Source organism: Xiphophorus maculatus, chromosome 2 (genome assembly GCF_002775205.1).
Source record: "Xiphophorus maculatus strain JP 163 A chromosome 2, X_maculatus-5.0-male, whole genome shotgun sequence".
Lineage (NCBI taxonomy): Eukaryota > Metazoa > Chordata > Actinopteri > Cyprinodontiformes > Poeciliidae > Xiphophorus > Xiphophorus maculatus.
Genome location: NC_036444.1, coordinates 7,054,841 through 7,070,394, shown reverse-complemented (window position 1 = coordinate 7,070,394; position 15,554 = coordinate 7,054,841). Strand labels below are relative to the sequence as shown.

Below are 15,554 nucleotides of genomic sequence, written 5' to 3'. Positions count from 1 at the left end.
GTTTTACTCACTTTGCTCAGTACATCTGCATTTTTGTAATATTGTAAAAGAAGCCAGTATTTTTCATAATCCACAATTTAAAGAAGTAAACCTGCCTGTTTTGTAAAGTTACTTTAAAGCTCATTTGTTGTGAGTTGATGCAACATAGCTAAACCAAACTGAACTGAGTTCCTGTTAAGGCATCAACACTCATCAACGTCTGAAGGGAGCAAATTTATTTGAGAAAATCTGAAAAATGTAATATTTCTTACAGAAACCAACACTAAATTCTAAACCTCAAGCTTAAAACTTACATATTTTTGGATGTTCTTTTTTCCTGCAAGCCAAATTAAACTCAGAAACAAACAATAACTTCTTAGAGGTTTTGACCATTCCTCTTTCTCTTCTATACTTCCAATACTTCAGCAGTTTGTCAACTACTCCACCAGATAAAATAACATCTCCAGTTTTTTCAAACTTCGGGGATTCATACAGCTCATTTGCACAACCTGCTCTTGGCAAGGCAGATCATCATTTTGTCTTTTTCTGCTACAGATGAAAACCCGTCTGACCAGCAGAAGAGAGAGAAGGTGATCGAGGGAAGATGAAGAAACTGCAGAAATATCTGGAGGCTGCACTCAGATCCTCTTTGTGTTTTTAATGGAGATGACATCAGTGCAGTGACTAAGTGTATTAAAATTTTAAACATTATATTTAATGAATTAAGTGTAGCCTGCATGTTGTGGAAGTTTGAATATACAATTTGAGCTGTACTCATAAACTATTAATTGCAGTGTTTTAAATAAAGATATTAACTAGCCTAAAATAAATCTCAATAGTAAGCACTTTCCCCGGCAGGAATGCTTGAAACTCTAATATTTATCTTTCTGTGCGCATGAATAATTAACTGAATACAGCAGCTCAGTAAAGACAGCAGCCTGCAGGCCCAGGTTTAAACGTTCAGCTGGGCGACACAGGGATTCAAATCTGAAGCAAATGGGAAAATAGATGAATAAAAGCACTGATGCTAAAGGCAATCAGTGCAGATGAAAATGAATGAAAATCAGCCGGAAATACTGACACTCCTTTCACCAAAGGTTTTATTCTCTCTGTTTGTTTTATTTGTAATCTGTTTAATATATAAACAACTCACTTCCTCAAAAATGTCAGAATGAATCTTCACATCAAACTAATAGATTGTGTTGCATTAACAAACTTGTTTAAATTGCAGAAACAGTCCAGGAAGGAATGCTAACCTCCTTTCCCCATATGCAAAAGTCCTAACCACTGAACAACCATGCAGCCCATTTTTCAAACACAAATATTCTTCATTCTGACTTGCTTTTGGATGTGAGCCTCCCTCCGAAGAGCATCAGATGTCTCCCCACCTCTTTCTCATGACTCTCACACGTTATCCGGTTTTAGATGTTAAACAGAATAGCAGTGAATCCTTGTTTACATACTTTGACTTAAACCCCGGACCAAAATGGGAAAAGGAGACCAGACGCAGAAATTCCTAAGTTAATACACTGGACAGCATCAACTGGGTCTCCGCCCATCCCCTCCAGCCAACAGCTTTTCTTTCACTCTGTTGATTACTTATGATCCACTTGCATGACTTTCTTTATTTTACCAGAATAAAAACCTATTGAGATTGAAAACCTCTTTTTCAAATGAGTTCTGAACAAGATTCAGCAACAAATGCAGCACAAACATTACACAGTTAATATGTCGAGGTACATAAAACAGATACATGACATCAAATCGGCTTCAGGAACATTTAGTTTAAATGTGAAGGCACAAAATGAGATAAATTGAATCTCAAAATTTTGCTACTTTACCTGATTGTTCTTGTCTAGTTTCTTTTTCCTGTTACTACAAACCATTTGCCTGACTTGTCCCCTCTTCTAAGACAAATTTCTTATCTTATCTTATCTTATCTTATCTTATCTGCACTCCACCCCCAACACAACCGACCTTCAAAGTGAATGGAAAAACGAATAATTTTTTGTGTTTTAATTTATTTCTTGCTGCTGGTTCAAATGCAGTTATTGCATGTGTTTTAGCATTATAATTTCACTGACAACTGATTGAAATGACTTATGTCTTCCCCCCTAGAAATGGAGCAAACGTTTTGTACGCCCCTGCTCCTCTTTGTGGTATTTATCTGGGAGGGTTTATTATGAGTGGCCTCATTTTTAATCTATTTTGACATTCTTTCACTTTGAGTTTCACCATCTGGCTTCCTGTTCAGGCAGCTCTTACCTGCAGACATAATAACTCTGAAATGAAGAATTAAGTGGAAACTACTACACTGACTTGAAATGACTTCACTGTAAAGCTGTGAGGTTGCTGCTCCTCTCTTCAGCCTCCCACGCAGCCTGCAGCGCCTCAAACTCCTGCACTCAGATCAGCCAGAGAGAAACACACACAGATGACATGAAACAGCAGAGGATAAACAAGAGCATCCCTTCCAACTTCACTAAAATTATATTTGTTGTTACATGTGTTGCTGCCTCTGCTTCCAGGCAGTTTCACCCTTGGCGAGCTGATCGGCTGGGTTTATCTGTGTTTAGCCTGTGAAACGGTGTATTTGTTCAGGTGTGTAACTCGTGGAAGGAGAGAGAAACCTTCGCAGACTGAAGCTCTTATCCAGTGCTGCAGTCAGATGAGAAACAATATTTTAAATAAAATAAAACAATTCACCACTCTGATGATTCATGCTGATTCGACTGAAGAACAGCTGCAACATTTTTGCATAATTTCCTCCTGTTTTTTGGACTAAACAGTATTTTTATGGACATCATAATGACCCAATTCTTGAGCAAATGTAGAACATGCCTCATAAATCTTTGTGGTAAAGAAGATGAACGTGTCAAACAAAGTCAGGAAGGTTTACACAAAGTGAGCGATCCAGCAAAGATACTGAAAGTAACGCCTCTGAGGAAATATTAGGAGAGATATAAAAAATGTTATGTGAACTTTTCACCCAGCAGCAGTTTTCTCTCTGCTCTCTGTACTTCTTAAAAGCATTTTTGCTACCCAAGGAAAATGACTGGCAACTCCACATTGGAAGAATGGGGCTACTTTATCATTTTATAAATCTGAACTAAAGCAAAAACATCAGGCGTTCCTCAAGGTTCCAGTCTCATCATGTAAATGATCATTTACATGATAATTTATTCACAGTGTCCAACATATTCATGAGAGGATGAGAGGAGAGGAGCAGATTGTCCACCATCTTAAGACAGGAGTCACTGTTTTTGATCCCAAAAATGCAACGTGAAAAACCAGGATTCAACTAAACTATACGAGCAAAAACGTAAAGGACTCAGATATAAGTTTTAACATCCAATTAAAGTTCAGGACCGAATCAGCCTGCTACCACCTTAAAAACATTGGATCACATCACAGCAGTCTTTACCACAGTGTATCCACTTACAACTTCCTGGTTGTAAGCGGATACGTTTTAAAAGCATTTTATTGTTTACAAGGCAATAAATATGTCGAAGGACAGTACAGCGCTGCCAGTTAGGTTTGAACTACAGTACGGAGTGTAGACTCTCTCAGGTTAAGTGTTTTCTGTTTGTTGAGTCTTTGGAGAACCAGAGATAAAAACAAGAGGAGGCAATTCTGAACCCCAGAAAAAAACTGCTCGTAAAACTAAGATGTGCAGAAATTGTGGGTTTCTTTAAATCAGGACCAAAACGCTGCTCTCTGAAAAAATAAGACGTGCAAGATCAACAAACTACTATAACTTATATCGCCCTAATACAGTTGTGCATATTACACACATAAACGGCAGTAATCGATCCACAACACCAACAACAGGAATCCTAAGTTGATTTTTATCAGGGATTCAAGATACTAACTGGAGAACCACAGCACAAAAATATTGAACCATTACTGAGCTTTAAGTAAAACGTTAACGGAACAAACTGTAAAATTATCTAATGTAGAAGGTCTAAAACAGAGGTAATAAAGAAAACGAAATTCAGCAACTAGAAGAGAAATTACTTATTATAATTTTGTTCCTACTCAACTATTTAAACTAAATCCTTACTGCTTTAGTAAAGGCTTTTTTTTCCTAGTTATATTTATTTTATTTTTCAGTCTTGAATATTGAGGGGAAAAAAGGAGAAACTGTGAGGATATGGATTTTTGTGTCTGTTGTTCCTGTTAATTTAGTCCCTGTGTTGTCGCCTCCTATCCCTGATTCATCCCAGCTGCCTCTTGTTTCCTCTGATTATCTACGCGTGTTTTCAATCCCACCTGTGTTCGCTGCTCCCTGTCAGATCCTTGTCCTTTGTCATCAGTTGTGTCTCGCAGTTTAGTTTAGTTCCAGTGTGTCTGGCTTCCTAGCCTCATTGTTCACCTGTGCTGCCTGGATTTCTGTTCTCTTTTGTGATTCTCATCAAAAACATAATTTCTCTCTACAACCTGGGTCCAGCCGCGTCTTGTCCTCACCACCAGTTCTGCATTTCATGATAAAAATTGCAATGCATTAAAGGTCTGTGATTTATACTGAATTCAACTTGACAATAATTTCTTAAAGTTTGGGGCAAAAACGCTCTAAATTGTCAACCTCTAATCTGCCTCCTGTCTATCCTACATCAGAGAAATTTCAGCTTTCAGGGACAAGAAACAGAAGGCAACTCTTGGAGGATCATATTGGATTCTCACACTAGTAATCTAGTTTCAATAGTCCTGTTCTGATACAGGCGTCAGTCTTTAGAAACCACTCATAACAGCCCCAAAAGAAATTTACACACAAAATCTTTCCAACCATTCTTCGTGATGCTAGTTTTAAAGTTTCGCCATGCAGCCTCCTGAACCTTTCAGCTTTCCTTGAGCCACTGCTGGCTCTTTGCTCCTGATGAAGCCTGTATGTCTGCGTTCATCCTGCTGCTCCGATCCGCTTTCTGCTCTCAGCTGATAACGGAGAGCAGAATATGGTGCACTCACAGCTGGCAGCTCTGTTGCACATTTTTCAATTTTACTCTGTTTAATTTGAGTCATCTGATCGAACCTGGCCAGTTGTGTATTGTCTTATAGAAAACTGTATTTTTAAACCCTCCACATGGTGTTGCATAATAGTGCCAGATATTGTATGTTCTGAGGATGGATGGATTAAACAGAGGATGTGAACCCGTGTTTACAGATCCCCATGTGTTTCCAGTTCTTCTGTATGGTGCCAACAAGCTGAGAGCCATAACTGAGACCACCCTGTGACGGCCTGATTATCCGACACAGGATGTTCAGTGGAGGAGACTCCAGCGCAGTGGGAGCAGGCGGGGGGTAAAGGGATCTCTCTCTGCGTACAACAATAAAATCACCTGAGTCTCTCTCTGAATAAACAATAAAACATCTTCATTTTCTAAATCATCCCTTCTGTTTTTCAGGAACTGGTGGGTTTTGGACAAGCAAACACTGAGTTGTTACGATATTACAATAATTATGTTACAGATGGAGAAAACCCCAATGAAATAAGTGCAACGTAGCTTTAAAAAGCTGGAATCTTGTGTAATAATTTAACGTAAACACTGATTGCCTTAACTAAAAAGCCAAGTATGAAATCTTTTTCGTTTTATAAGGATCTTATTTTTCTAATATCTACCCACTAATAGTCTAAAAAAATGCTTTTTCGATGTAAAACCACAAAATGGTTTGAAAAACTTAGAGGTCGTTTGGCAACAGATTTGTAATCTGTAATTTGTAACATATAAAATAAAATAAAATCCCAGAAATACTTTCAAAGTGGTGAAAAAAATGTTTATCAAAGTCTGTGTGGTGATTTATGACAGTGAATCATGTTTTTAATGTTAATAAAGAATAATTGAAAGAAAGCGTTAGACAACACAAATACATTTTTGTAGCAACAACTCTCTGACCCAGTAGTGAGTTGATCTTAAGTACTTCAGGCTGCTCCGCATTGCAAACAAACACTGTTCTGCAGTGGAAATAATTGGTATATTTCCATCTCAGAAAACATTGCTTGTCATCTGCAAATGCACATTGAGTTCCCACCATGGAAAAAGAAGAAAAGCATGAAGATTTTCCCAGAATGAAATCTGTCTCTGCATGATTATAGCTCAGTTAAGATCCACAGTGACGAAATGGAAAACCATCCTGAAGCCTAATTGTTGAAAATTGGATCTTGTCATTGGAAACTGTGAATGCTGTGTCCTTCAGGTATCTTGGCTTCCCAAATACTTAAATAGTGTGTTTATTCAAGTTGACACAATGGTGAAAACTTCTTTGTTTAACTCTTTGAAATGTCACTGAACATTTGCATTTATTATGTACACTACACCCATAATATTCCTCTGTAGCCAGTTGCTTCCTTAATCAAAGATGTACAGTATGTGTTCTTCACACACAAAAAACTACTTTTTCAGTTTTTCTTTGTTATTTTTGCTTTTTTCACATTTTCAAATAAGGATTTCCTCTATTTATGGAGAAAATCTAACCAAAAACATCTAGTAATGTCAGATTCTGTGTTGGAGAAGGAAATAAATACAGGCAGGAATATTAAAGTAAGTTGAAGAGGGTTAAAATCCAATTAAAAGACTTAGAAATGACATGAAACAGACACACGAAGAACTGGAGAGTTTAAGACCAGAACAGCAAAATGATGATGATGATGATGATGATGACAGAAGAACAGTACAAACAGCCTGAAGGACGGCAGAAAATAAAACAGTACTTGTACAGAGTGCTTGTACTTGTCCCCCATGCCTTCAGACTACAATTCCTCATTGGGGGGGGGAGGTGACACAGGACAGAGGGTGGAAGGAGTAGTGACCCCTTGTATTTTTCTCCATACTTATCAGGTCAAACCACATAGTGCAATACGATATCACTGGTCAATCTATCCGCCAAATTCTTATATTTTTTTGTGTTGTATTTATATTTACTTATATTCTTATATTCTATATTCTTATTCCTTGTTTCTTGCATAATTTAAGGTTTTTCTTGCATAATTTAAGGTTTTGGTTACTTAGTGTGTACCTTAGTATTTAATTTGTATTTTTGTATTCTTTTGCACCTTTGCTTACTGTGTGTTATCCCTGTTTTTTGCCTGGGAGCTGCTGGTAACTTCAATTTCCTGAGGGAGTCTTCCCAAAGGATCAATAAAGTACAAGTCTAAGTCTAAGTCTTTTGTCCACCTCAGTCCAGGGTTGGGTTAGAGATACAAACTGGACAGACTGTCAGTCTATCTATGTACTTCCATAAACTAATTGAAAAAAACAAAAAACAAAGAAGAAGTCTCTGTTCTGATACATGAGACATTAAAAGGACAGCGAAATAATTAGCGGTGAAAATATGCGTGTGCGTGAATTAGGGGCCACCGGGGCCCCACTCACTGAAAGAGGCAGTCTGTGTCTTTTATGTGAAGTGGGAATGACTGTGTAACTTGAGTCGGGATGAAAACTGTGCTCCGGATCCGGCTGCCCGTCCAGATGCAGCTCGCCGAACAGAGACGGAAGGTGCAGGATGGATCCCGTCCCGCTGCTGCTCATCCTGCTCGCGTCGTGGCCCCTGTCCTCGGCGGTCTACGACGGGCCCCTCCAGCCGGAGATCTCCAACGGCACCTTCCATCACTTCTTCGTCCCGGACGGGGATTATGAGGAGACTGTCGACCCGGAGCACTGCCAGATGCTGTTCAAGTTCTCCAACGTGGTTCCGTGCGCGGCCGCGGAGGAGAGCGACGCCGCGGTGCGCGACGACTTCATCATCACCAAGCTGCAGGCGGAGGACGCGGCGCGGCTGCTGGAGGGCATCGGCCGCGCCGTGGCGCACGACCTGGACGGAGAGGACAGCTACGGGAAGTTCCTTCTGAAGGAGATCTCCCAGATCGGCGAGGCCTTCTCCAGCGTGGACAAGTCGCTGGTGGAGCTGGAGGTGAAGTTTAAGCAAAGTCAAGAGACTGAGCTGAGGGAGGAAGAGCAGCTGAACGGCTACGTGGTGAAGCAAGTGAGCGACATCAGAGGCGCTCTGAGGGAAACCACCGACATCTCTCAGGGACTCAGAGACAGACATGAGCTGCTGTCTCTCATCATCCGCAGCCATGGCACCAGACTGAGCCGCCTGAAGACTGAGTTCCTCAATGTGGGCTCATGAATGTGCTTGGGAGACAGTGAGTAATATAAAAGAACCAGTTCGTCAAGCAACTTTAAAGTGTACTGTGGTTTATGAATATGCCTCTGAAGTATTTCACCCTGACCTTTTGGGTGTTCTCGTTCCGCGGAGCTATGCGGGGAGCTGTAACAAAAATATCAACACATTCCTCTAAGACAGGAGTGGGAAAAGCAATGGGTGGATAAAGCATGGCTGTGCCACCACTAGGGCTTTATTCGGTCAGAATTATTAATGTCAATCTGTATTATTTGAACGTTGTTGATAGTTCATTGAATAAATATCTATTTCGTAACAATGAATTTCCCCTTTTGTTGCAGTCAGGTTGAAGAGCAGGCCAGAGTCAGAGTACATTTTACTGAACTTGAATTTAGGGAAGTTTTACAAAGGCATCAGTAGATGGGCGCATCTCAAAAAATATAATTTCAGTGATTCAAACAGTGAATCTCATATAAAAATATATTTTTGTTGATAAAAAAAAATTTTAAACAGAAAGGTGTGAAAATCACATCCATATAATGCTTAGTAGTTTAAAGTTTGCTTTAAAGCAGCCACATTTTATGTGCACTGTTGGTTCTGGTGTCTCGTCTTTCTCTTAGCAATTCTCCTTAGTTTCTTAGTTGGATTACTGTCAGGCCAGTTAGTTTATCAATCATTCACAATGACGTTATTGTCATTGAAGCAGGTACTGTGGACCAGTCAAAGTTAAATTGTCAGCAGAGAAAAACCTAAAATTCTCTACAACAACCTGCGCTGACTTTGGATCTGATGTCCAAACCATCATCATCTGGATGAGTGATGTCACCAATACCAGAAGAAGACATGGTTCCCTAAATCCTCATTCATTATGCAAACTTCAATCTAGACCTCAAGCAACTTGGATTCCATCCCTGTCTACACATGCTCCAGACTGACCTTTAAAAGTCACGTTCATCTGGAAAGAGTTAACTGGACCACTAAGCAGCAATCCGGTGCTTTTTCTCCCAGCTTCAGGCACTTCTTATGTTAGTTAGTGACTTTATTCAATGAATGCAGCAGTTGTAGTCCAGGTCCTTCATAGAACTTCCAACTATTAAGACTAAAGTTCTCACTTTGGCTTGCACACACTTTTTTATTTCACTAAACTTTCCATCATTCTTGCGTGTGAATGACTGTCTGCTTAACTGTCAACTCAGCATTCTCCTCCATGACTAAGAAAGCCTTAACAACATTTATGCAACAAACAATTTTTGTTTTATCTTATGTAATAGCTACATTTTCTGAGAAAATTAACTCTTGGTTTTCATAAGTTGTAAGACACAATCCTCAGAATTAGCAAAAATAAATGCTTTAATTTTATAATATCCCACTTTGCTTAGATGCACTTGTGTAACAGTTAATGTTGTATAGAATGCCGCTAGAACCCGATCACGATTATCGAGGTTACACTTGCACTAAAGACAGTCTTTATAATCTAAGAGGTAATGTGAACAGGATCTCATTATGAAGCTAATTTTACCATCTCCACTGCTTATTTTAGAGTTGGTGTCACATTCCAGGCACACCCTTTTTGCTACAGATCAATAAGTAATGGCATTTTTATTTATTTTTTTCCTTTGTGGTTTTAATGAAAACAAACACTGGTCTTCCCAACTCTCCAGAGTGCATAATTATTACACTGATGGACTAAAGCTGTGTGTGGGTGTCCCAGATACATTTCTCGGGCCTCATGCAACCTCACGCCGGCCCTGCATCCATCTGTGTTTCGGTCTGCATGTCATGATTATTTTTTCATGCCTTTCCTTAGCCCTCAGGCATTCTGCTGTAAATCTCCCTTTTTCTTTGAACTGTGAATTTTGCATAAACTGTCCCCCTCGCTTTCCGTTCAAACATTATGTCACTACAGTTATTCCTGGCACCACATGAGTGGCAGACTCGACTGTCCCTTCAAATTGGACCTGGTTAATGGGCGTCTAAAGTCTGTCGCTGCCTCCTGCGAACCATCTGGAAGTAATCTGCCGGGGTATGAAACATGTTTGCTCCAAAGCAGCCATTGTCGCTATTGTCTGCTCGTTTATCTGTCACATGCAGTTCATGATTCATGTGAAATATTACTGTGGTAAACTTCTGAACACTTCCAGATAAGGCCAGTTTACTGCAAATAGAACAATGAACAAAACCTGTTTGCTCCTGTTGTTATTTTCAGCTTAAAAATAAGTTCTCATTTTAGACATACGGTCTGCCCTAGAAATGGAAAAAAATAGTTTGTAGCCTGTTTGCGTCTGTGATCCCCAAATCTCCAGATTTTCAAAGCCTTCTGTAATCTGTAAATTGTTTAATTACTGTATAAAATTCACTCGCTCCACCCAGCATCTGCAAAAAACAACAACAACAACAACAAAAAACCACAAACGAGCTGCCAGAAGCGTGCGCCCACTCTTCACCAGCGATGCTTTCTGCAGATTTGAGGGCGGCCAGATGGGCTGACACTGGGTGTGATTTCCTCTGTCTGGTTTTCCTCACAGTCCAGCTTCCCCTGAGGGACCCCCTTTCTAAAACAGCTCTCTGTAGCTCAGCACATGGCTAACCGGCATCGTCAAAAAAAAAAAAAAACTGAACTGCAGGAGCTTTGTGTGTACAGAAACCCTATATGTCTGCACTGCTCTTAATTTCCAGAGGCACCGCACAGGGCTCAGAAGATTTGACTGAAAAATAAGGGTAAATTTTCCACAGTGTAAGATTAAGGTATAGCGGGTTGCAGCTGTACTTAAATATCCAGGGGGTTTTTTTGTTCACTTTTTCTGTTTTGACTCAAATTGACGTTTTTGTTTTGTACATTTAGTGGGTTTTTGTGTGGAGGCTCAAAACAGCAGGGTGTGTTTAAAGAGAGCAGACTGCTTCCCAGTAAAACATATTTTCAGGACAAACAAAGAAAGGTCAGGAATGTAGCACCGAGTTGACCTGAGAAAACTTTGACCCCTTCCTCTCTGCACTGGGAAAAAAACCTTCAAGAGAACTTGTGTTTCTGTCATAAATAATTGCTAAATATATTGTGAATTAGTAGCCCTGCTGTTTCCACTCAGCAGAGTCAGCTGTGACCACGTTTCATTTACCAGCATGTGTAATAATGAAAGTGCAGAAATTAATCCACTTTTTTAAACATCATCTTGGATCTTTAGGATATGTTAGTTGACAGCAGAACTAAAGTCCAATTTAACTTTAAGACAATTCATTTTAAGATTAAAATAAGAATGAAACAAATCCAGAAATACATTCTATCCTGGCTGTTCCTGAAAACATTACATTTCCATAAAAGGTATCCATCCATCCATATGATGGATGAATGAATTTATGGATGAATGGATAGACGGATGGACGGAGTCAAAAGTTAGACAAATAAAAATTATAAATTGCCTTCTTACCTGATTGCTTTTTTAAATTTATTTTTAAAAAATGTATTTAATTACTTATTTTGTTTGTTTTGTTCTGTAGGCAGTGAACCATGAAGACATGAAAAACAAAAGTGAAGCAATTGTTTTAAAAATACTGATTTTAATTTCTTTGTGATTTAAGATAGAAGAGAGTCTGATGAATACAACTGGCTTTAATCGTGTTATACGTTTCAGTGGAGTTTGTTTACCTCTAACTGACAGCTAAAAATTTCTTCTCCGCTTGTTTCTGTCGTTTTTGGGAAAAGTTTATAATTCAGTTTAGTTTTCTGATTCATGTCGTGTTCTGGCTGCTGCTTGGATTTGCACATGTAAGCAGTTAAGAGAAATTTAAGCTGCCGTTTCTCTGCCTGCTGAGACATCAGTGAACCCATGTCAGTTTAAACGTCATCTATAAAAACATTTATATGTCAGTTTATTAGTTTTGAATGGCTGTTTTATTTTTTCCAAAAATATCTTGGTGAAGGTAAGACCTCGAGAACAAACAAAACATTTCCCTCAAACACTGTTTGGTCTTAATGCTCATATTTTTCCTTGAATAAACACAAATGCATCTGCATACATACAGTTCAAAAAGTACATATACATATTTATAGTTTTGAATGGGTACATAATGATACACAGTTGCCCTTTGAAATGTGATGATGCACATCAATAATTTTCTCTTCAATACAGTTTGTTTCAAAATTCTGCTATTGAGTTTCTGCCAGTTTTTCTTTTTCTGTTTTTCTTCTTCTCAATCTAGCAGAATTTATAGGAAGAAATGATGATGTCCCCCTCTTGTAGAGCAAGCAATGACACATAAGAGTTCGTTCGGGAAAAAAAGCACCAGAGGAACTAAGCTTCAGGCAAATGTCACCTCTGTGTCATTTTTGTCTGTCTGGGAGCCTGTGTTTTTTCTCTGTCTGAAGGCGCTCAGTGACCCCGGATGAAACTGTCTGCGGAGCGAGGCTCAGAAACTGTTTCAGGATGAGACAGGCGTCTGTTTGGGTGGTCACGGCCCGTCACACGCAGCCGTTCTCCTGTCTGGGCTTGTGAGCCACAGGGGTGTGTGGGGGGTAGAGGGAAGGAGCCAGCGTGCACAGGAAGCCTGCCAGCAATGTGAGGCCCAGTCCACCCCAAGCGCAAAACATGGACCAGCCGTAACCGTGACTGATATCCTCTGGTATACCAAACATGTAGCGGGGATAGCGGGACAGTTCGAAGTTGATCCCAGCCACGCATGTGCAGAGGGAGATTATGCAGCATGTCCCTGATGGAGGGCAAAACAAAACAAGTTAGACATGATTACAAAACAGTTTCGTAGATATAGAAGAGTAGATATAACATGAGAGCCACATAGCTCGACGTTTAGGGTTGAGCTATGTGGCTGGGTTGTGATACTGTGAAGCTTTTTTACGTCTAAGGCGCAACTTTGATAAGCCTTTAAGGGTTTAAAATGATCAAACCAGCTACTTTTACAAGTTCTTTTCAATCACCTCTCTTAATATGTTTTTAAACCTCTATAACTTACTGGCTAATTTACCTAATAACCTGGACACAGTCTTCAGTACACTGCCTTGTTGATATCCTGTTATGTAGCTACATGTTTCAGACTTACTATCTATCTATCTATCTATCTATCTATCTATCTATCTATCTATCTATCTATCTATCTATCTATCTATCTATCTATCTATCTATCTATCTATCAAGGTAGATATAGCGAGGTAGCTAGGTGGCTAGCTAACTAGCTAGCTAGGTAGGTAACTAGCTAATTTTAGGATTTTAAGATAGCTAGCTATCTTAAAATTTGAAGGAACTACTTTCAGTTTCCTTCATTGCTCCTTCCTAACAAATTACAAATTAAATTAAAGTCACTTTAATTTTATTTTATTGATTCAGTGGTTGTTCCATCTTACATTGATTTGCAGTTATCATCCATTTGTATCTAAATTATTCCTATCACAAAGGATATAGATGCACATTTATTACTGTAAATAAAACATATTTATCCAAATTAATTGAACTTTATTGGGGGGAGGGGGGCTCTTCGTAAACGTGCGTCTTCTAAATTAACTTGCCACTCACAATATGGTGGATTCGCCCACATATCGTTTCTGATGGGAAACGAGGCCAGTGCAGCGGATGAGGCATTTAAAAGCACCCTCATTAGCAGAGACCACACTGCCCCTGTGTGGTGAGCCAGGGCAGGACTATCTTACCTCCCATGAGGAAGAGGAGTCCAGCCACATACTGCATCAGATCATGCTCCTGACAGCAGCCCAGCACGCCTATGATCCAGCCGAACAGGATGATGGATATGGCCATGCCGATGAAACTGGCAGTCATCCTCTGGAGGTCTGAAAAAGACGTACAGCACAGGGTTTTTAAGGCGGTGCAACCTTTTTTTTACACGTAATCAGAGTAAAACAACATAAATAAATAAATAAATAAATAAATAAATAAATAAATAAATAAATAAATAAATAAATAAATCAAATGTGGTGTCTACTCACGGAGTGCGTGCCACTCATCCTGCCTGATAGTCTTCGTCAGATTTATTGGCAGGTTTCTAGGCAGCGCTGCAGAAGAGTAGTAGTATTTTATGGGTGTGCAGCGCGGAACCAATCCTGAGAATGTAAACAACACAAAGAGGACGACTCGTATTAGCGCTCAGATCAGACGGGAAGGATATCACACGGCTCTCTGCTGCCACCCCCTTCTTTCCGTCGCCACAAAACAGCTACCAACCCCACCACCCTCCCCATCCTTCCCATCTCTTCCACCACCACCCACCCACCCATCTATCCACCCACTCTGTTGTACAGTAAGCTTTTCCGTACGCATCTCCCAGCTCCTGTTACTACAGCTCACCCTTTCGCGCTTGGGGGGGGGGAAAGAAAACACAAAGCTCGATTGCATTGTAACTGTACTCCATGTTGCTGCGTAGAGGCCTTGACGGTCTGTGCGCAGCATCAGCACCTTGGATAGCGAAATTACACAGCGCAGCGTCGCTCATACACACAACCCAAACGATCAATTCAACACCATTAAACATCAAATAAACATTCAGACCTTTAAAGATCAAATCCTCCGTCTCCAGGTCGAACCCTTCCCGGTGGCACTTTCTCCACAGCCCGGTGATGGTGGAGTTGAAGTGCCGACTGCAGAGGGACTCCATGGCGGAGGCGGGAGGCAAGAAGTGCCTCTTGGCCCGCAGCAGAATATCGCCCTTCCTCTCTGCGTGTTTCTCCCTCGGCAGCATGCGGAGCGGGAGGTTGTTGTTGGAGATGTAGATGTAGCCCGGGTCGTTTCTTTTGTTTGAGTAATTCTTGCAGCGCTCCCGGTGCCGCCTGGCGTCCGTCTCGTACCAGCTGTCGGTGCTTATCGCCACGGCTATCAGCCCCAGAGCGCAGAACGCCAAAAACAGCCCCGCCACGGTTAAAGTCCTCATAGCAGCCATGTTTCCATGCGCTTCTGGCCTCGGCGCCGTGACGGTTTCACCGGGTGGTGGTGGAGGGGCAACTCTGGCTCCTGGATGCTGCTGCTTTCACTGGCTGCGGTGTGGAGCAAATTCAGCAATATATATGTCCAAATCCGAAAGGTGGATGCAGGACACAAGCCCTCATTTCTCCCAAATTCCGACCACCTAAATGAACCAAATATTTTTGGAGGAAGATTAAAACCAAAAACCAAAAAAAAAAAAAAAAACCGGGGCCTCGATCCGCTGTTTTGGTTGAGTCTCCTTTATGCATCTGAACTCGGTGTATCCCGGATACTGGTCGCGTCCAGCAGCTCTTTCCAGCAGATGGAGACAGAGCGAGTATTTGGAAAAAGTCGCCCCAGAGCTGCACTTACTGCACCGAGGACCATCATGTGTAGGAAGAGATCTCCAGAGCCTGCCAGAGCCACTCAAGAGGATGCATCCTGCCTCCTCCCTTTAATGGACCGTCTCTTGAATAAAAACAGCCGCTGCTGTCTCAAGTAGTAAAACACTGAAAGGCAGACCATATTAAGCCCCCGCAA

General features: G+C 40.6%; 2 protein-coding genes across 2 annotated transcripts; one reads left to right on the top strand and one right to left on the bottom strand.

Annotated features, from left to right (window-relative positions):
- The first annotated feature begins 7,170 nt into the window (after positions 1–7,170).
- LOC102220893 (fin bud initiation factor-like) lies at positions 7,171–8,413 on the top strand. The gene has a single exon (XM_005809911.2). It carries the CDS (start codon positions 7,477–7,479, stop codon positions 8,101–8,103), a length of 627 nt encoding a protein of 208 aa, XP_005809968.1. The 5' UTR covers positions 7,171–7,476; the 3' UTR covers positions 8,104–8,413.
- A 3,828-nt stretch (positions 8,414–12,241) lies between these two features.
- LOC102237462 (transmembrane protein 178B-like) lies at positions 12,242–15,554 on the bottom strand. The gene is made up of 4 exons (XM_005809889.2): positions 14,604–15,554; positions 14,045–14,158; positions 13,751–13,888; positions 12,242–12,798 (listed from the first exon to the last, which is right to left on the bottom strand). The coding sequence occupies exons 1-4, from the start codon at positions 14,989–14,991 to the stop codon at positions 12,551–12,553; spliced, it is 888 nt and encodes a 295-aa protein (XP_005809946.1). The 5' UTR covers positions 14,992–15,554; the 3' UTR covers positions 12,242–12,550.

Bases quoted from the DNA above. Each gene is read 5' to 3' on its own strand.
- LOC102220893 (XM_005809911.2), top strand. From the start codon at position 7,477: ATGGATCCCGTCCCGCTGCTGCTCATCCTGCTCGCGTCGTGGCCCCTG.
- LOC102237462 (XM_005809889.2), bottom strand. From the start codon at position 14,991: ATGGCTGCTATGAGGACTTTAACCGTGGCGGGGCTGTTTTTGGCGTTC. The intron at 13,889-14,044 runs GTGAGTAGACAC...CGTCTTTTTCAG, and splicing joins GGATGAGTGGCACGCACTCC to ACCTCCAGAGGATGACTGCC. The intron at 12,799-13,750 runs GTAAGATAGTCC...GCCCTCCATCAG, and splicing joins ACTCCTCTTCCTCATGGGAG to GGACATGCTGCATAATCTCC.